Source organism: Camelus ferus, chromosome 3 (genome assembly GCF_009834535.1).
Source record: "Camelus ferus isolate YT-003-E chromosome 3, BCGSAC_Cfer_1.0, whole genome shotgun sequence".
NCBI lineage: Eukaryota > Metazoa > Chordata > Mammalia > Artiodactyla > Camelidae > Camelus > Camelus ferus.
Genome location: NC_045698.1, coordinates 52,095,241 through 52,117,088, shown reverse-complemented (window position 1 = coordinate 52,117,088; position 21,848 = coordinate 52,095,241). Strand labels below are relative to the sequence as shown.

Sequence of the window (21,848 nt, the reverse complement as noted above, 5' to 3'; positions counted from 1 at the left end):
GGCAGCTGAATTGACAGGAAAACAAAGAACTTCTTCCTCTCACTTCTCTTCCCCTGACACACGCATTCTCCATTTCTTTCCTTTCTGGAGACGGCTTCTAGCGGCTGAGTCCTGATTGCAAGTGGCTTCTCAGGCTCCCCTCGCGGAATAAATCACAAGCTGATTGGTTTTCACTGGGTGAGGACTCGTCCAGGACTAGTCAGACCAGAAACACACATCAGTTCATATCCCTCTGGGTTTCATTAAAAAAGCTGGGGAGTCGGCCAGCAGGGTCGTTTTTGCCAGCTGCCTTCCTTAGGTTGTGACCTGGATGTGGTCCACAGTGAAAGCGTCAAACACAGAGATGCAGGTTTTCCATGACAGCATTGAGCAGTTTGGTTTTGGAAGTGCACGTAGGGCCCTCTTAGAAGTCCGTGGAATCCCCAGTGACTCGGGTTTGGGACAGAGCCATTCCCATGAGCTCAGGAGTTGGCTCGCTCGTGCTGGCTTGGGCTGTTCCACTGGGATTGCCATGGGGGTTGGAACCGCACACAAGCTGCCGGCCCGGCGGCCTGCCGTCTCCATCTCCGTCTCCCCTCGGGTGCTGTGTGCTGCGTCGGGTCTGGCTGGCTCTCACGCCCTCTACTCGCTGTAGCCCGCTGTCTGTCTACACCCGTTTCAGTCCAACAGGATGGCCTTGGCGAGCCACTCCCCAAGTCTGGAGCGATCGTGGTGGGGCGGACTCGGGCGCCGCTGGGCAGGGCTGGAGGCTGTGTTCATGGTCTTCGCTCTCTGCAGGGGGAGCTCAGGGCCCGCTGCACAGTGACTGAGCGGGAAGGACAATATGAAAAAAGAAGGGAAAGGAATAAAAGGAGAGGAATCAGAGGGAAGACCAGCGGAAGGTTTTGTCTTTGCCGCTCGTAGATGTGCTTTGTGGTCGATGGGCACGCGTGTGGAAGTACCCATTGGTGTATGAGACGCGGCGATCATTGTCGGAGGCTTGGCATTCTCGGTGCTGTGTTTCACAGGGTGAAGGATAATCTTAGTATCAAGATAACCGCAGCCCAGCCTGCTCGCAGCATCCATTTTGACTTATCTCATATCCTGTCTATTCACTCCCAGCCAAAAAGACTTAGGTCAGTCCCTGGAGAGGAGAGAACTGAGGACAGGGCTTGGGAAGCACACACAGGGAGAGGGTACGAGTTTCCTGACTCTCGCAGAGATCTGGCCCCATAATTTTACACCTGAAATACTCACCCTGATTTCCTCTTCAGAAAGTAGTGTGACCTGCGTTGCTCAGCTGCAAAGAAAAGGCATGAGGGAAGTAGAGGAAGCATCCCCCACTCCTCCTTAGAACCAGACACTGGCAGCTTCTGGCTGTCAGAAGGAGGCGCTCAATTTCTGGCTCTCCAGACAGGTAATGCCTCCACCAGAAGTTAGGTCAGTTATGTGTCTGAATCAATATGAGTACCACTGATGATGATGACACATTTACTAATTCATCAACCTTGAGGAATCCCTTGGTAAAAACTAAAGAATGCAGAAATGTTACAAGGCAGGCCAGAATTAAATTTCAGTGCAAGGAGCTTTTATTGGATGCCCGCTAAGTGCCAAAACCTGTAGACACAGGTCTACAGTTCCTTGAGTTTCTGCTCCCAAGCCATGTTAGAGAGTCATTGTTTCATAAGGTATACCCTAGAAAAGCAAAAAACAAAACAAAACAAAAACAAAAAGAAACCATCATATATAAAGGAACAAAGAATTCAACTGTATCATTAGATGAAAACTGCCTAAGAGCAAATAGACCAAGCAGGCATTAATTTGAGCAAATCTAGGGACGGGGCTCTCTTTAAAGAATCAGTTGGAAAATCTAGAAGAAAATTGCAAACTCTCTTCAAATTCAGATATAATATGCAATTGATACACAAATAAATAGTGGTTTGCTATGGTAACCACTTAGTTGTATACATAAATTATCATGAAGCCACAGATGATGTATGTTCAAATTTCGTTAACAAATAATTGCTTAAGTATGGCTCTGAACATTTTCACAAGCGGTTCAGCTACTCTGTTTTAAGAGCTTAGTGCAAGGGAGGTATTCTGCTAAGCTGTGACATCACTCTAGGTGTCATCAGCATTTCCCGGGAAGAACTGTGCTGTAGCCCAGGCAGCCATGTCTGAGTTCACTTGTTGTATCTAGTCTTGCCAGTAGCTTTATTAAATGGCCCGCCATTTCTTTTTCTAAAAGATAGCCCTCAGTACAGGTGAAAGGTAAAATACGCATATTGAGAAAATGAAGCCAACGTTAAAAACTTCAAACCGAAATACTCAGTGGCTCTATGTTCAGAATTTAGAAGCAGCCTCAGGGCCCTTGTGTTGAAAAGATGGCACCGGCTTGGTTGTAGGAATTATTTAACATTATCTGGACCCCAGAACTTTAGTTGGCAAGAAATTTACTGTCCTGAAAATTTCAGAGCTCAATCACTAAGTTTTTAAAGAGTCTTTTATTCTGCTATACACTGCATTTTATTTATTTTGGTAGCTTATTTTGAATTGTCAGGGTATTTTGGTCATAGTCAAATAGGAGCTCTTTCTAATCCTACATGTTGGATGAATAATTTATCAAGAAATATTTCATAAATTTCTTCCATTTGCATAGAAACAGTTTAGCAAACAGCTTCTCACGTGGAATGCAAAGTAAAACTTTACCACTAACTCCTGGGAAGGAATAATCTGGCTAAAGTAGTTTGTTGGGATGCATTTTAACAGGTAAGCGTTAAGGCTTTGGAAGCTGCCAGGGAAGTAATTTGCATATAAACGTGAATCATTGCTGAGAAAGGCTGAGGGAGGCTTCAGTGCGGGAGAAACTGCAACCTTCTTACGGATTGCTTCTCCACATATTCTAGGGGCATCCAGCAGCTCTTAATTGATGGTCATCAATATTGAGTAACTGTAACAGAAGCATCCTCTGGGGGCCTTGGTTGTGAGTCTCTTTATGACAACTATGCTCTGATTGTCTTCCAAAGAATTCTCTTTATTGCTCTGTCATCCGTTCTCTAACCCCCCCCCCCCCCCCCCCCCCGCCGCAAGAGTAGTTTTCTTGCCACTTACAATTCCATGGAAGTGTTTTTAGTAGAACACAAGTACCCTACTAGACTCCATCAGGGAGACGGTATAAGCATTAATTCAAGCTTTAAAAAAAATGACACCTGATCCTTCACTTTTCCTCTCCTTCCCCTCAGAAAGTCTTGTTGGTTAAAAGCCTCTACTGCTATAGAATATGTACTATAATGACATGCAGATATAATCTGCTCTGCAGACACTGTGGTCATCAGCTGAAAACACTTTTCATGACCAGTGAACTGACCTCCCATTTCTGATCTGGCCTTCGAAGCAGAGTTACAAAACGTCAAAGGTGAGCCCAGTCTGGCTTGTCCATAAACCCTTGAAACTTGAAAAATGAGGTGCAGTGAAAACAGGTTTAGATTCTGAATTCCAAATAGAGAGAACTCAGAATCTCTTTACTTTTTACCCTATTACTTGCACAATAAACAGCCTTCTTAGATAGGTGTCCCCATCCTAACACAGGCACTGTTCAGACACACATACACACCCACCCACCCACCCACACACCCAGCAGCCTTTCACTCACTAGTTACTGCCCTTGAACAATCACTGGTTCACTCTGCTAAGGTTTTGTCAACAAAAAACAACATGAGAATTGAGTTCAGTTTTATTTGGGACAAAATGAGGACTATAGCCCAGAAGACAGTGTCCCACGTAGCTCTGAGTAACTACTCTGAAGAAGTAGGTGGGGAGGTCAGTATATGTGTGATTTTGGTGGAGGTGGTACAGGCAATCGAGCACACATTTTTGCAGAAGGTTGCTGCTAGTCACAAGGAGCAGATGTGTACGTTAATGATTTTAGTGCTTTTCCAGATATGGGAAGATGAAAGAATTTGGGCTCATAAAACCTTCTGAAAATAGATAACTATCTGAGGGCCTGTTCTGCCAGTTTTTCGCAGAGCAGAGTGCCTCATTCCTGATCTCCACCCTGAATTCCTTTCAGAGTGTGTTGATGATCAGTGACTGCAGTGGCTAGTGACTTTCATCCTTGTAGAGGCAGATGGCAAGTGCCAATCTTTAGCTGGCAGTTTCCACTAGTCCTCAGCAAAAATGAGAAAGATAAGAACAATGTAGTAAGATTTCATAGTGCTAAATGTATTCAGTTGAAAGAATTGTCCTTTATTCTCAGATTACATCCTTTACCTTTTTGTGTTAAAATACCCTTTATTTTATGAAATGATAATGAGGGGAGATAATGGTTATTTTAAGTGTCCTTATATTAGCAAAAGAAAAAATACGGACCTACCAGGTGTTTTTCTGGCTATTGTGCTAGTGTCTGAAGTCCAGAAGCGTGGGAACCACTCTGCTAGAATATGAGCAAGGGTGTCTGGATTGTGACTTTTTCAGTCTTCTCTCTCATGTTCAGAATGAGGCCTGCTGCGTGCACACTAGGTGCTCAGTGTTGCTCACTGACGGAAACAGTCTGTGCTGTGCTCACGAATCCATGCTAGAAACTGTTTCTTCCTAGGCACTAGGAAAGAGTAAAGGATTTAGCAAATGCTGCTTAATTCTGGCATGTACTCTGCCCTCTCAAAGAGTTAGAGCATAATTAATGGAGTCATCATTAATGGGGCTTAACGGTTATTTGAAGAACCAATAAGAATTATTTCAAAACTAGGAATCACTAAAACCAAATTCTGTTTGGGCTTTAAAGAATAAATTTTCATTGAAAAAGCTTAGTGGCCAAAGTGACTTCAAAGAGAGATTAACCAAAGGTGGCAATTCTTGGGCAGAACCCCTTGATTCATGCTGTAACAAATAATTTATATTACTCTTATCTATAAGTACTGATTAAATACTCCTCTGACTCTGAATGGTTAACCGACATTTTGGTACTGAGGAGGGCGGCCTGTCCTGGCATTTGGAGGTCAAGCAGGCTGGAATACCATTGCTAATTAGCTTGGGGGCTTGGGAGACAAGGAGCAGAACTCTTCTTAGATGGAAGGAAGAGCCCTGGGGGCCACCATCCTGGTGTCTGCAGTTGTTATAACTAAGATTTCATGAGAGCCCGATGCCTTAGATTGAGAGCAGCATCCCCTGAATGCAGACATCGAGACAGGCAGATCTCTCGTTAACACAGGATTAACTAAAACCTACAGCATACCTACTGCCTTCTGGCCATGGTGCAAGAAGTCAGGGTTAGGAGGAGGCAAGACAAAGATCCTCAGCTCTGTTCTATGAATTAAGAAATGCTAGTTGTAGGAGGAGAGATGGTTAAACCTTGGCCTGGCCTGCTGGAGGAAGGATGTAATTTGGGGGCTGTCTGAGAATGCTCTCGGTGCTCGATTTTGTCTAATTGGCTGCAGATGTCTCTCCTGGCAAGTTCATGGGATACGGTTTGTTTTTTTTTTTTGTGGCTCATTCTATGGATGGCATTAGTATTGTAGGTGGATGTGCAATTTCAGATGGTTCCCAAGCACACAGACCCTCAGAACAAAGACTGGAATGTGAGCAGCTTATACGGCTTACACTTTCTCCTTGTGGTCTGATGGGTTTTGTGCTTTATTTGCACTTACATGCTCACACAAATCCTGCAGAAGAGGACATCATAGTGAACCTCACATTGTTTTGACCTGTTCATAGGTTTTCCTTCTAGAAGTTTCTTTGGCCAATGGCAGCCATTTCCAGGTGACACTCAGATTGTAATGTAAGAGACAGGGTGGATGGAACCTCTTTACCTTGTCGTTGTCTTGCAGTAGGGTTAGCAAATCCACCGGCCTGAGAATAGGTGAGCTTTTGTTTTGGGGCAGCCTTCCCCGCCCCATCCTCCCCTTGCAGCACTCCTGTGGGTTTGCCACTTGATAATTGTTCATCGTCTGCTCTATAACCTCGCATAGGGTAAGCAAGCCAGCTTTTGAGTACATATTGGTCTTCCCCTCTTCAGCTGGACAAATGCTTTTGTTTTGGAAGCTAGTCTTTGGTTTGCAGTAAAGCGGCAGTCCAGGGCAGGGGCTCTGGAGTGGACTGTGGAACCAGTACTGCCTGGACTAGAGTCCCAGCTCCACCACTGATTAGCTGTGGAACCTTACTTGATCCCCCTGTGCCTCAGTTTCCTCATCTGTCAAGGATAATATTACTGGTACCAGCCTCATAAGATTGTCACAAGGACTAAATGAGTTACATTAAAGTACTTAGCCAGTGCCTGGCACACTGCAGTGCTCAGTAAGCATTCATGGCTGCCGTTGTCATTAGAACAGTTACCATTACGATATAAAAGGTTCTCATCACCTGCTCAAACTTCCAGCTTTAGTTAAAGGATTAGTTGTGAATGTATAAAATCAGGGGAGGGTATTTATAGTTTAAACTCCATGTCATCTTTACTTGGAATCTACCATTTTTTACCTTAGAAGATCTTTCTAAGAGGTTCTTCCAAAGATGAAAAGACTCAAAAGGAAAGGAGAATCAGAAATGACATGTGAAGTAGGTCAGCAACACAGTATGTGTAGAGGACTGTGTCACAGGCACTTAGTGTGTTTTAGGGATGGAGATGGAGACATAGAAGCCAAGGAATAGGACATACTCCTTATTGCTGTCAAGTTTACAATCAAATAGGAGTTCATCTGAGCCAAAAATGCATACTTCAAGCATCTAAAAGAACTTGGAACCAGTGTTTTATTGTTGGACAAGTGCATAGACTGTAAGACTTTTTATTATCATTGTTCTGGATAATTTTCCGGATAGTTGGTTAATCATTTATTTGTAATTTTTATTTACACTTTTTACCTATGAAATTCTGTTTTCTCTCTTCTTGCTTAAAACAGTGTATGTGGCCTAGTTTAGCTTTGTCTTGGTGAGAATGATCACTGCAGAGTGTCTCCAAAGTCCCCGCCTATGAGATGCATACAGGTTCATACTATGATCTTCGGGAAGAGAAGAGCTTGATAGTAGATTCGTTGGATGGGGAACTGGATGTGGTTTAATGTAGTCCCTTCCTCAAAGCACAGTGTTAATACCTGACAGTTTGCCTTGGAGTATTTATTGGAAAAGAGAAACTGTCCCTATCTAACAGCAGTTGATGACTTACAACTAGCTACTAGGGACTGCCAAAATGACTTCCAACTGTCAGTATGGAAGATGACTTGGGGAAAACTACAAATTTAGATAGAAAAGAGCATAGGCAGGCATAGGGTTGCTGTGTATCACCCTGACATCAGCTGTTCTGCCACCTGAGGGCCCCAGACTTAGAATTAAATAACTACACAGGTTATTCCTCTTAGAAGGGGAGACTCCGCCCCATCCCTACCCCACCCGAGGCTGGTCTGGGACACAGCCCACAGGGCTGCTGCCTGGAGAGCGAATTTCCTGGGCGGTGGCAGTCCTCCACTCCCGCCTCAGTGCTGGCACTTTCTCTTGGTCTTTCCAGTCTCCGGGCTCATATTGCTTCTAGACACCATCCTTATCTCTTCTGCAAACGGCCATGTCCTCCTCCTTCCTCATTCCCCCACTACCCCTGTGCCACTCATCACGTTTCTGAACTTCCCCAGGTTCATCCCTGCCCTGCTGCTCCCGCCCAGCGGGCGTCCTGGGCGGTCCCCACCATCAGCGTCAGTGCAGCTTGACTTTTCAGATGTCCTTGCCACAGCCAAGCGTAGTTGGAAACAGTTTCAGAGTTTTGAGGCTAAATGACCTCTAGATTATGGAAAACTTACTACATTCAATTGACTTACCACTTTTTTTCTATGTGGTCTCCCAACAAACATCTATTTTCTGTAGTCAGAAAGGAGGTTTTCAGTGCTTGCAGTCAGTCCCGTGGTTTGGTCCTTGTGTGTGTTTCATTAGTAAGTGTGGCTGGTGTGCTCTTGGCCAGGATGGCCAGCCCCTGGGAGTCACGTTATGGAATGAAGCTTTTCTTCCGACCATTTAAAAACTTGGCAAGAACTTAAAATGGCTTCATTTTAAAATATAACAATCTACATCACAGCACTCTATCTTTTCATCCATGCAACAAATATTTACTGAGCACCCATTACGTGTCAGACATTACTCTAGGCAGCTGGGATAAAGTGCACTAAGTTGTCCGTCCCCATGGGGTTTACATTCAAGCTGCTCGAGACAGACAATCAGACACGTAAGTAAATTATATGTTAAAAAGTGATGGGTCCTATGGAAGGAAAAAACGTGTAGCCAAGGGTAAGCAGGGTTGGGATAAGGGGGGGAAACTGCAGTATTAAGCAGGGTGGTCAGGGTAGGATTTAGTGAGAAGAGAGAGAGGAGTCAGCCATGTGGGCAGTCAGGAGCAGGAACAGTCAGAACGAAGGCCGGTAGGCTTTGCCAGCAGAGCAGTATGAGTTCTCAGGGACAGAGAAGAGACAAAGATGATTCTAAGGTTTTTAACCGGAACAGATCTAAGAACTGAATTCCTGTTTCTGAGATGAGATATGAGGGGCAAAGACCAGGTTTGGAAGTGGGAATCAAGAGTTAGGTTTGTACGTAAGTTTCAAGTACCTTGTTAGACATCCCGGTGGAGTTCAAGTAGGATGAACTGGATCTGCAAATCTGGAGTTGAGAATTGGAGGTGAAAATTCAGATGTCAGCCAACAGGTAGCATTTAAAGCTGTAGGACCAAGTGTGATCAATAAGGAGCATGGAGAGGAGGACAGAGGCCTGAGGCCGGGGCCCCCCGGTGTTTGGAGACCTGGCAGGTGAGGAAGAACAGCAAAGGATACTGAGATGGGAAAGCTAACAAGGCTTCCCACCTGGAGGCAGAACACTGCCAGACGATCTAAATTCATGCGAGGACTGTCCTGTCTCCTTAGTTTGCTTTTAATCTAGTATTGTCATTACTTTCTGAGCTGCTGCTGGAAGCTGTCACCCCCTGTAAGCCTGGAATGCTTTCTGAGCTGTGTCCCAGAATGGCGATGGGATACAGGAAGCCCGTCACTCCCTTGTCTGATTTGCCGCACTTCTTGCTAGAGAGACAGGTGCCGGGGCAGGGGCAGCCTCCTGGCCCTGTGCTAGAGTGAACCGAGCTAAGTCTACATCCCAAACCTCTGAAGCACAGAGATAAACACCATCAGGTGATTTTTTTTTTCCCCAGACCACTGTTGAATGGGAAATGGATGTTTGATAGTTCGATGGTTTCCTGCTAGGTTCCTAAGTGAGTCAGTGGCTCTTTTAAAGCCAGAAATATGTTGAACTCTTGATCTTTGTTGCCCAAGGTTAACACTGACACACCCATCAGAGGGTTATGGTAAGTGATAAGAGTGTGATGTGTATCAAGAAGAAAGCTTTTCTGCCCTCAAGGAGCTCAGAGTCCTGCTAGGGACCTACTGTAGCCTCAGGGCTGAGAATAATGCCTGCCACTTAGTAGGTAACTTAGTAAACAGTTGTTGAACAAATACACCGAAGCAACATATGATAAAAAGCTGAGGGATGTGCACAGGCCAGTGGAAACACACGGAATAACATTCTGGCAGGAAGTGACGACCAGTGTCACACAGAGGTGACATTTGAAATGAGATGAAAGGGGTTGTTTCCAGTTAGATGACTGCCCACGGGGTCAGCATGAGGAAGACCCGGGTTCAGGAAGCGGTGATACTGCAGTGTGACCAGATTCCCCGAGTAGCACTGGCCCGAGTGTTTAAAGCCTGTGACACCCTTCACTGCCGCCTTCTCCGTCCCCGCAGGGCCACTCATGACTGCCTGGCACCAGGATGGGCACACAGTCTGGACACTCCTTAGGATGACCTAGTTGGAGCCCAGATTTATCACACAACACTAAGCCTGCCATCCACTGTCTGCTTGAAATCACTGTCCAGAGAGATGAGGAGGTCCCGCAGCTCGGGAGTGAGCTTGTTACGACCTAGTGGGGGCTGAGTGTGGCCCTCACTGGGGGCTTCCCCACAGGCTGCCGGTAGCGGTAATAGAGGGCTGTCTCTGCTTCCTGTCCTTAAAATTTCTTTTGCAAACTGAGGTTTAGTCAGTCTTTACTATTTAGTGAGGAAGCAGGAGTGTGATGTCCACAGACTCACTTGTTCCTATGTCCAGCAGAAGCCAGCCTCTAGTTCTCACACTCCTCAGGCCAGGGAAAAAGGCCACCTTCTGTCCAAACAGGGGGTGACCCACAAAAAGCAAGAAACCTGGCATCCATTCCCTTGGCCAGAAGGTAGTGAAAGTGTGTGGTGACGGTGTGACAGATTTGGAGGGGGGTGGCGCTAAAGCAGCAGGAAGACTGTGAGGTGCCCTGGAGCCCCCGCCTTCACCAGCTGAAGAGTAGGGGTTCAGACTTGGCTCCCCCATTCCTAGCATCCCACACTCTTAAAGCTTAAGGTGGTCATCTTCAGACCAAGTAAAATATTATGTATTATTTCAGCAACTCCTAGTCTTTCCAAAACTAGGAGCTTGGCAGGATTACAGTGTTTTTCCCCCACCTAAGGGATTTGATTAAAACTTACATTTGATAACGTATTTGATTTCAGGGCAGTAGCAAGAAAATTACCTAAGACATATAATTTTGTGGCTGGTCTAATCACAGCCAGTGCTGACTGCTGATCAGGAAGATTATGACTTGACTTTCCTGGGGTGTTTCATTCATTTATTTGTTAGCACCTTAGTTTGAGGCACTGGAAACTCAGCGATGAGAAGCAGCCCCTACCCTCTCCTTTTCGGAACCCATGGAGTCTAATTACTGGAGATAAACCCAAACCAAATGTTTAAGTTGCCCATATAGACTCAGAATTCCTGTGTAGCAGGATGGAAATGCTGGGTTAGTCTGAAAGCTCCTTCCAGGTAAGGGGAAACACTACTAAAATAGCAAAGGGACAGGATGGTGTGGCACGGTGATAGCTGGCGCCCAAGGGTCATGAGAGCGCCAGCACCCTGTGGAGGGCCTCAGTGCAGTTGTCAGGGCTCTGCCTCCAGCCTGGGGTGGCAGCTTTAGGGTAGTTCTAAGCGACAAACCTTCAGTTTCCTTTCATTAAATTTTTTTCTTCCCCAGCTAAGGTTGAGTCATCCCCCAAGTGACCCCATGGTGAGCGTATGCTGGCATCTTCTAGTCCTCTTGGTACAACGAACTGTGGAGATTGTTAACAAGAGAGAAGACAGGGTGAGGAGATACAAGGGTGGGGTTGAGGGTGCAGCTCGGGGGTAGAGCATGTGCATAGCACCTCCGTTAAACAAACCTAATTACCTACCCTCCACCCGTCCCTCCAAAAAAAGATACAAGGGTGAGATATCTTTTAAGGTTGGAGAAAATGGTACCTACTTGGATGTCATCCTATCAAGTTGAGCCACCCCAGAGGAAGGGGGATAGCAAGCAGGAGGTAGGTGGTTGAAACTGTAAATAGATTGAAGTGGAAGACCAAGGAGGTGGCACTTGCAGACCTCGGAAAGCCGTCTGGAAGGAGGCACTGCAGGGGAGAGGAATATGACAGGAGCAGAGAGGGCAAGGGTGGGAAGCAGGGAGCTAGAACACGTGGGCCTTTGCGTGCCCAGAGGGAAAACGATTTGACTCTAGAGGGAAGAAGCCCATAAAGGCTTCCCGGTCTCAATTTTACTAGGAAGCAAAAAGAATCTGTGGGACGATGGCTGTGACTAAGGAACGCTTGTCGGGCCCCAGGAGCAGCGCAGAATCGGGACCTTGGGAGGTGAGGACCATGTGTAGCCACCTCCCTCACTAAACTTTCTGGAATTCCTCTATTAGAAGAGCCTTTTTCTAACTAACCACCCAGGAAGACTACAAACATCTGTTCTGGTTTTGCTCACCTGAAGGCCACGTGCTCACTCAGCCAGAGGTCCTGCATGTTCATGGCAACCACGCTAAGGGCAGCTCTGGTGAGTGCTGGGAGGAGGCCCACCAGCCAGGGTGAGGCAGACAGAGGCAACTTCCTTCCCGACCCACTGATGCTCTGAGATTCAGGAAAGGCTCCCTGTGTGTGCAGGGACGGCTGCCTGGGCTGGGAGCATGTGGTCCTTCTCTTACCCTCCCATGTGGACTCCCGGTGGGCTTATAAATAATCAAGCTGAGGCTTCTGCTACTCTTAAGCATGGCACCCTTTTATGACAACTCTCCCTACTGTCATTATGCACAATCGATGGGCCAGTAGCAGCCACAAGATTTTAAGACAGCCTGAAGCACTTTAGGAACCTGAGCAAATGGAACAGGTAAAAAGTACTGGAGTTGAAGGTTCCTGACTGTGCTGTGAAAAGGGGTCCAATGCTATTAAAATAAGAATTACATTATTTATTTTAAAACTGCCAGCTTCCAGAAGGATCTGAGACAGATCCTATGCATCCTATGAGCCAGAGTCTTCTGCCCCTACTCCCTATCCATCCTAAAACACATTAATTTTACTTATTGGACTTGTTTAAGCCACAGAATACAAATGATGTGAGCAATTAATATTTAATTGGAGCCACAATTCAAATATAACCACTCTGGTCTTTTAAAGGGAAGAGCAGCCAATACTCCCTCACCCACAGGCTGCATGCAGAGAGTGCCTCTGAATCCTTATGGAAGTCCCAGCGATGGTGCCTCACTGTTCCCCACCGGTAACTGAGGACCTGAGGGGGGAAACTGCCAGGGTTCCATGTGCCTTGGGTGAGGTTTCCTAGGAGACAAGATGGGGATTAATCAGAGGCCTTAATTAGAAATACAGAAGAATTAGCTCAGAAGGGTGCTGAATTGTAGCCTGGCCTCTCCTGCATTATTACACCTTTCAAGATATAATGCCCCCAAATAAGCTGAGCTGTTTATTCGTAACTGGTGAACTTTACATTGCTGGTGCTGAGGTGCGGGAGGGGCCTGCGGAAGGCTTTAGAGCCTGTTGTCTAGCATTAGTTTATGTTCCAGCCATGTTGTTAGGGGTACAGAAAGAACTCTTTACAGACTTTAATACTTACAACCACCTTATGAGTTAGAGATCAGCCCATTTTAGAGATGAGGAATTATACTTCGGTTAACAGACTTTCCTAAGGCCACCCAGCTCATAGACCTCTTGTCTTAACTCCAAACTTTGACCAATCTCTCAGTCTGGGCCATGGCCCATTATCCTGCTGGTTTGTATCCCAGCGTAAGACTGTAGGGGCTTTTCTGCTGTGTGACTTCTAGCCTTTGAATTGACTCGACACCCAGCCCAGGACCGTGCATACTCCAGGGTACCAACACTTTCTCTCTGGCCTGCCTCGTCCCCGGGGGTTGTGCTCCAAGCTCCCAGTCATTTCTGAGAAAACTGTTTTTTCCTGCCACGTGGAATAAAGCCATCTTCTTCCTGCAGCATTCTTTTACCAAGAAAGCTTGGTTAGGGAAGATTTGGGATCTGGACTTCCTTAGAAGCAGCTGCTCCCGTGTGGCTGGTAGCCAGGCTCAGGGGGAGGCAGGCACTCAACCTCAGGCTTCTGCAAGCACAGAACACGCACCTGAAAGTGACCTCACCTTCTTGCCTTGCTTTATTCCTGGCCCTGGAGTGGCTCCTAACCCACCAGGGCTGGCAGGAAAAATAGCCATTTATTTATGTAATAAATCACATAGCAGTAAAGCTGTAAGGAACAGAAAAATGGACCTTTGGTGTGACAGGGTGATGGGATCAGCAGAATGGAAACAGAGCTTAGTAGTGTCTACTCAAGGCTGAGTTTACTTAAAAGCAATCAGACAAAAAATTCTTATGACGTTTGCAGGTGGCTTCTAAATATATATGTAAATACAGAAATCTCTGTCCTAGGTATGCAGTTGGTTGTTGGTGAATGCCAGCAAACAGACGCCTTCTGGGCTTATCTTTAAAGCATCTGGTCTCTTGCATTTAACCACAGTTCTACGTGAACTCCCTGAGACCAGGTGTCGGCAAACCTTTTCTGCCAAAGGCCAGATAGTAAATCATGTAGATTTTGCAGGCCATACGGTCTGTAGCAACTACTCACTGCACGGGGCCAGCCCAGAAGAGCTATAGGCCGTCAGTAAACGAATGGGTGGAGCTGTGCTCCAGGAAAACTTTATTTACAAGAACAAAGCCCCACTTGACCTGGGGGCCTTAGTTTGCCAACCTCTGCCTTAAACCAAAAGGGAAATGCTCACTGCAGCAAGAGCCCTGCAGGAAGGAACAGCAACGAGGCGATCTGCTTTTCCAGAAGAGAAATTATTAGTGGGTCATATGCTAACATGATCAAAAGAGGCTAAAAATGTTTCTAATACAGTGGTTTTCTTGACCAGGTCACCTTAGTTGCATAAAACAGCCCCTAACACTTGGTATGCAGAACGGCTGCCGGAGCCCAGAGCGGGCAGCCAAGGAACAGTTACACAGACCTGCACACTTACTCACCGGACAGTGTAGAGCCCTGAGGGTTTCAGCTGTGTTTTTCTTCTGCCCCGCAGGCCTGTTCCTCATCCTCGGTTTGATACTCTACCCTGCTGGCTGGGGCTGCCAGAAGGCCATAGGCTACTGTGGACACTATGCATCGGCCTACAAACCCGGAGACTGCTCCCTGGGCTGGGCCTTCTACACCGCCATCGGGGGCACGGTCCTCACCTTCATCTGTGCCGTCTTCTCCGCACAGGCAGAAATCGCAACCTCCAGCGACAAAGTACAGGAGGAAATAGAAGAGGGGAAAAACCTTATCTGCCTCCTTTAGTTTGGAAGAGACATTAATGCCATTTTCTTGCTCGTGTAACCTTGTGAAACAGTTCACTTCTGGTTTCATCATTTGAGTCAAATGAAGAACTAGCCTTTACCTACCAGAGCCACACTCCACAGCCCAGAGCCTTGACAGGACCAGGGACAGGCAACATCAGCCAAGCAGTGACTGCACATGAAGGCCACAGTGCCAGCTGTGAGAGATGGAACATGACAGTAATACAGAAGCCCTAACCTGCAGTTAAGTTCTGTCAGACTCCATCTCCCCCGAGGCTCTATGAAGGATGATGAGCTAAACCGTCAAAGCAGCAGTTTCTCTGGTAACAAGAGACTGTTAGCCAGATTAGCAGGCTGTTTAGAGATGTGTTTCTGCCACTAGGTTTCATGCCTGTGAGCACCTCTGCCTCAGAGTGAGGCCTGGGAATGGTGTTTTTATTTCCTCCTAGTTCTTTCAAACTGTCTCACTCAGAGACTACAACAAAGACTGCACACTTACTGGGGAGAGGATGTGTGCTCAGAGGCATAGCAAGACACTGTCTCTTGCTTAGCTGACCCAAGGGGTCAGCAGGGACAGTGTGGAATCCTGTTGTGGAACTGATTCTAGGCTAAATTCCAGAGTAAGTGGATCAACTGAACTGTCACTCCAAGATTTTAGATGTTTTAAGTAAAGAAAGAAGAAGGACCTGTCCAATCATGAGAATGAAAGTACAAAATCCTGCTAATGAAGGCAAATTCATTCCATTTCCCAGCAGCCAGGCTAGCACCAGTACTGGCCCAGTCTTCTCCAGAGAGCACGTTTCATTCTCTTCTAGGGTCAGGACTGTGCTTTGACTGCCGAAGGGAACCTCACTTAGTTTCCTCATTCCAAGGATGAGGTCTCCAAGCCGGCTGTGGCTCATTCAGATGTTGACCGGGAGAGTTTGCAAGACTCTCAGCACTTGTGGGAAACCTTTTCCCACTGTGCGGTAACCACGCTGTGGTCAGCTGTGTCCCCACCGCCAGCAGCATGGCATTCTGTGCTGAAAAAAGGAGCTAGTCATGGGAGTTCAATGTTTCTAGTTACTGGTATTGATCCTGAAAGCAGACTGAAATAACATTAAATTGCTCTTACTGGTGAGTTACATCAAAGGCTTCATTCCCAGGAAAGCACAAAGTAGAAAATTAATGTAAAAATGAGAGCTAGACCAAGCTCATAGCACCTGCATACACCTGTTTACAAAAAGAATAGAACACCACTATTAAAAAGGATTCAGGGGCTCTTAATCTAGTTTCTGTAAATTACCAACATAATTGATTCAGGAAAATGGTATTAGCCATCACTTCACATTTACTTTGGAATGATCAAAGTGACCAGAAAGAACTTAGTCTGGTATTACCCTGAGCTTCAGAACTGCAGAATGACATAAAGACATTTCTTTGCAATTTAAGCAAGTGGAGTGGACCTGCCAGATTTCTGGAAGGATTACAAGTATAGGTCTCTTTGGGCTTATGAATCTGGTTACTCGAGGGCTTGCTTTGTTTTGAAAATTTAATGAATAATGACACACCTTGTTTGGGCAAGGTATTGTGTGCTAAATGCCACCTGATTCAGATTTTACAGCCCTGCCTTGGATGAATCACCTTAAAGCTGTGTGAGTCTAAACCATGCCTTGCTACGGAACAACTAATTGCTTTATATATAGATGGAATGGAACAACTAAGTTTTATTCCATTCCAGCCTTTGGCCTATAGCAGAAACCATTAAGAGCTAACAGGTAGGAGGGGTGGGGCTGTGGAACCAGATCTAATGAGCTCACCCTTCTTAGACCAAAGTTCAGAATAAGCAAAGTGTAAATCTGTGACTTTTTTTTTTTTTTTTTGAAAAGAGGAGTAAATACGTACCCTCATAGCAGCCTGCGGTAAGGGCTCAGGAAACAACCACCCTGTCTCTGACACCACACAGAAACTTGTTACGGCAGCCGCTGGACAGGACTCCTGGCCTTGACTGTGTGTCTGTATGCTCTAACCAAGGCCTGATACCACCACTGTAACTACTTCTTAACCCTTGGCAATAATTTTCATTTAAAAAAAAAAAAAAGCAGTTCCCTTGATCCGGCAAATAATCTTGATTAAAAACTCACTATTTTTCTTAAATTTATCATCAGAAGATTCACTCTTTTTCTTCTTTGACGATAGAGAACCCATTTTCTAACACTAATTTTACAATCTCACACTCCTCACAGACAAGTCATAAGCCCAGGGGATCCTCTAAGCATGTCCATCATCTTTACTGCCTGCTGTTTTTGCATTTTAGCTAAGGGGTTGGTGTATCCCTAGATCACACTGATAACAAAAGTCGTAAGTGAAAATGTGACCTCTTGGCCAGAAGAAAGTCACTTAACGGTGTTTATTTAATTAGTCTAATGCTATAGAAGAAGAAAAAAAGTACATGCACACATATAAAATCCCAAACCACAAAAAAAACTACTTAAACACTGATTGATTAGGCAGAGCAGAGATGGAATTTCTCTAGCAGAGAGAGTGAAAGGTAATGTTGGGCCTTTTAAACCTGCAGTCCATTTAGCAAGGCTTCAGTTGGGATAAATGGAATATGCAAAATCATGCTAGTCTAGACGAAAACTGCACGGCTGTCTAAAAACCACTGAATATGAGGAATGTGTTAGAAAGAAATAGATTAAAAACAGACTGGTGACCCATACCTATTATTCTAATAAATTTCTATCAGTCATGTAATTGCCTCAGTCTAAAAATCTAATATACCTGGACCATTACTACTACCAGAAAAGTCTTATTTATTTTTGCCTGCATTTGTGCTTAAAAGTTTTGCAGTGGGGCTGGGCTTCTCAATGAACTCCAAGAAAGTGTTTGCCTTGGATTCTGTGGATTCTTTAAACCTGTGTGCTAATTCAACAATGCTACATTAATTGCTTAAGGGTTTCTGTATAGTTATCAAACATCTGTGGGGTAATGATCTTTGTTAAACATGTATTCTGTAAAGTGCCATAGTCCTTTTTTAATGTGTAGCATATTTAAAAATATATATGTATATTATACATACACACGTCTGTGTGAAAGATGTGCAATAACAAAGGTGTATGTATGTTTTGTTTTTTTGGAAACTGGACAGGAGTCAGAACAGAGGCTGTTTTCTGTTTTGGCAAAGGAGAGTTAAACATTTTGCCTTCATGGCCTAGTCATTAACCCATAACAGTTTTAATGCTACACAAATCTATGTGAAGAAAAGACTGGTATGAAATCATTTTTTCCTGGGTCTAAATTAAAATAATCACTAGACTGATGTGAAGGTTAAGCCAGCAAGGCAGGCCCAGTTAATGCTAGTCTTTCATGTGAAATGTGAAGCTGCCACGCTGCCTTTTCTGTTAGTGTGATAACTAGTAGCTGGTACATAATCACTAAGGAGCTATTTCTTAACTTGCTTTGATAGACCACGTTAATGCTAGACCACTACTTAAGGGCTAATCTCACACCTGCTTGGCCGTAAGAGTCTGGCTTAGAACAGACCTCTCTGTGCAATAACATGTGGCCACTGGAAATCCCTGGCCTGCATTTGTATTTGGGCAGCAGTGACTCCCAAGGGCCAAAAGAGTTAAAGGCATGACTGGGATTTCTTCTGAGACTGTGGTGAAACTCCTCCCAAGGCTGGGGGGTCACAGGTGCTTTGGAGGAACTCAGCACCACTTGATATTCAACAGCCACTTGAGCCAAATATAGAATTGTATTTACCACTGATGGACTCAATTTGAGCCTTCGAATTTGTGGTTATCCTGTTATATTGTAAACTAATACATTGTCTGTCTAGCATTGATTAGGTTCCCGTGCATATGTATTTTCACAACATGCTTCCCTCCCCAGATACGAATTAAACCAGATTTTACAAACTCATTCTGATTCTTTCAAGTCTCAGTATATTGGTTTCAATATGATGTGTATACTTAGACATTTTCTTGATCAACCAGCCAAATTTTACTTTAAATACTAACTTATATGTAATATTGATGATAGGAAAAAAAATATTAAGGTATTTTAACTATACTGTTCACTAGTAACATACATTCCTACCTTAGGTTAGCTTTAACTTCAAGATATTTCTTCCTTGGAGAAGCATCAATGTAATTATAAATAAGGAACAGTAACTACAAGAGAAAAGTCAACTGAGGGACACAATCTCCTCTCCCAACAAATACACCAAAATTAAAAGCCAGCGATGGTGCAGTTGCACTCCCATGTTTCCTGAAGGTAATCTTGCCCCCAAAAAGCCTCATCCAGGAACAGAATTCTAACTTATTAACTCAAGGAAAACACCAACAATCCTCTTCAAAAACTCTTAACTCAACTCTCTGTATCACACGAAGCACTTATGTAATAGAATAAACAAAAACAGCTATTTTTCCCCCTGATCCAGGGCCTGTGACAGCTGAAACTACATTTATGATCTGGCTTCTAAACATACCTGACACGTGCCAGATTTCTAATAGCAATCAAAATTAAATGCTGACGGAATTATCCAAATCAATAAAGAAAAATATTTTTCCAAATTACGATCTAAACAATCCAAGCAAAAGTGGACATGATAAAGTTGCTCTTCCAGCTGTTACTACATCTTTCTCAAAAGTTAATCCACATGAGAAAGGACCCCGGCTTTACATTTCAGCAGAGGCTGGGGAGCCCTCGTGCATGCTTCCCGTTTTCTCCGTAGTTTTTACTTAGCAGTTCTGCTACTGCATCAACTTTCCATGATTGATCTTCCTGGAACACAGTGCATTCAACTTACTCCTAGCTCTCCTTAAAGTCTCTGCTTAACATAAAACCACTTAAGAGCAGTCTTGACCATCCTGAACATTTCCTTTAAGTGGGTTATTTCAGTACTTTCCAATAATTCAGTACCTTTTTAAACTCTCAGACACTAAAGCACAAAACCATCAGAGCAAACTTTTAGCCTACTCTCCAAAGCAGTAAGAACCAGTAATTGTCTTTGTTTCAGAGCCCTTATCCGTTGCTTAGTCATTTGTGTGGGGCCGTCCAGTGCTATCTTCCTCCTTGCAGCTTCCTCCTCACCCTACAGAGTTTAGCAAGATAAGTCTTTAGGACATGAACTGCTCATTTTGCTTAGATACACAGAATGTAAATAAAAGCACAGATAAATAAGGAAGTAGTAAAACCACATGGAAAAAATCAATCAGTAACTTGTCACTGTTAGCAGCTCTTTGACTTTTTATAGCCAAATATCCTGAAAAATCTAATACTTACAGGCAAGCAGTCCACCAAATACCTAGGTTTGGAAGAAACAACTAAAATTTATTCTCAAGAGAAACAAGCCTGAATTAAGGCGGCCGATACTGAAGACAATGAGATGAACTGCAGTGATATCAGCGACAAAGAACGGCCAGCTTAGTGACTGATCAGAAGCAGCTGAGGAAGGAGGGAAGCGTCCAGGATGACTCCCAGGTATTTAGTTTGGGCACTGGGTAGAAAGTGATGCCACCACCCAGATCAGGAACCTAACAAGAGCAGACACTGAGGTTGAAGGTTCAGCTCAGGCTGCCAATGAAGTCCTGTGTGCAGCTACGAATACACTGTGGAGAGGAGACCTGACTGGAGATAGAGATTTGGGAGTCATTATACACATATGGACAGACCATAAGAGTTTTTAACTATTATGCACTTTCCATGTACAGGTGCTGTGCTAAGCAATTCATATAATTCATTTGTTCATCAAAACCCTATGAACAGAAATTATCTTCATTTTATAGGTAAAGTAACTATCACTTAAGTAAATTAACTGAGGGTAAGTAATTTGCCCCACATTAAGAAGCTAATAAGTAGCAAAGCCAAGGCTCAAATACAGGTTTGATACCAAAGTCTACATTCTCAAGCAGCTGTAGTTTCCTTCTACCTAGGATGTACGGGGTGAGAAGACGGCAAATACAAACCACCTGGGAACACCAACATCTCTGGGTAGTATACTGTTAGGATGACTTCCAAGTTTAACTCCAAAAAGGATGCACTGTAAGTTGGCAAGTGATGAAAACACTGCTGAGAAAAACCTGGTAATTTTTCATGCTTTTCAAGATGATACCATATGTCTCAATTCCCATATTCCTAAAAACAGACACTAAAAATTTATCAGGTATATGACAGTTGTTTAAAAAAAATGAGTTTTTGTTTTCTTATTGTAAATAATCTCTCATCCTGGAGACGCAGCTATTATGATTACCTAAGAGGCCTATTCATTGTTAACCTAATCAAGATTTGTTTTCAGCTAAAGTTTGTCCAAACACACACACACACACAAAGACAAAAGTAAGTGAACACTGCTGTGAAAGACAGGCAGAAGGTACTTACCCACACGTTGTGCAGTTAGGCCTTGGTCTGGAAATTTCAAAATTACATGTTGTAATTTTTTTCTTGATTACTGATTTTTTTCCTAGGCTCCAATGTCCCTAAAGGATGGATATGAATTACTGGAAATGTGGAAGGATGAAAAGTAAGTAGAGAATTGGAAAGAGGTGACACTCAGTGGCAGAAGCAATCCCACACCTGGCAGCAGTCAGGGGACATGGGTCTAGCTGCCCCTCCTTAGCCCATCACCACCACTCACTGAGTGACTAATTTCACATTCCTCTATAAAAATGAGGCCAATAATGGAAATTCCATCATAGGTTTGGTGTAAGGATTAAGTAATGGATGTAAAACACTTAGATAGTCTCTGGTATACAGTAAGTCCTCCATAAGTAAAAGTTATTATTAGAAAAAAATTAAACAGATTTTCTGTCTGCCCAGACTAATATCATTTAGAGTTGATCTTAAAAATTGAGTTGTTCTGTAAACTGTGAAGAAAAACATAACTTGTTAAAAGCAGTTTTATCTAGTTTTACCTAGAGAGGCCCACTCAATGGATTGGCTACCTGAAGCCACCTTTTTTCTTCCATCTTGTACTAATCATCTTGAGTTTAGTGCTTTCAGGAAGTAGAAAATTCCTCTGTGGATACAGGATACATGGTCACTCCTAGTTAGCAAAACAAAAAAAAATAAATGTAGTGCCGGGTGAGCCCATCATCCAGAGGAAACCAGAATGCTCAGAAAACTTCCTGATTGTCACATCCAATCCTGGCACAGTGTGGATAAAGGCCTTCTTCCTGTGGATGGAGGCATAAATTG

The 21,848-nt window shown here is 44.3% G+C and overlaps 1 protein-coding gene and 1 long non-coding RNA gene across 8 annotated transcripts in view; one reads left to right on the top strand and one right to left on the bottom strand.

The window, feature by feature from the left end:
• Nucleotides 1–18,572, top strand: part of LHFPL2 (LHFPL tetraspan subfamily member 2) — a 153,243-nt gene extending 134,671 nt beyond the window's left edge. For 6 of the 7 annotated variants that reach the window (XM_032474793.1, XM_032474788.1, XM_032474817.1 and 3 more), the window contains one exon: nt 14,411–14,667. In XM_032474793.1, the coding sequence (XP_032330684.1) occupies nt 14,411–14,667 (257 nt within the window). Of the gene's footprint in view, nt 1–14,410 lie in introns of all 7 variants that reach the window. The other variant, XM_032474807.1, reaches the window with a different exon arrangement.
• LOC116661926 lies at nt 1,566–6,637 on the bottom strand. Its single transcript, XR_004317874.1, has 2 exons — nt 4,352–6,637; nt 1,566–1,674 (listed from the first exon to the last, which is right to left on the bottom strand). It is a non-coding gene; the product is annotated as an uncharacterized LOC116661926 (long non-coding RNA).
• Nucleotides 18,573–21,848: the final 3,276 nt, after the last annotated feature.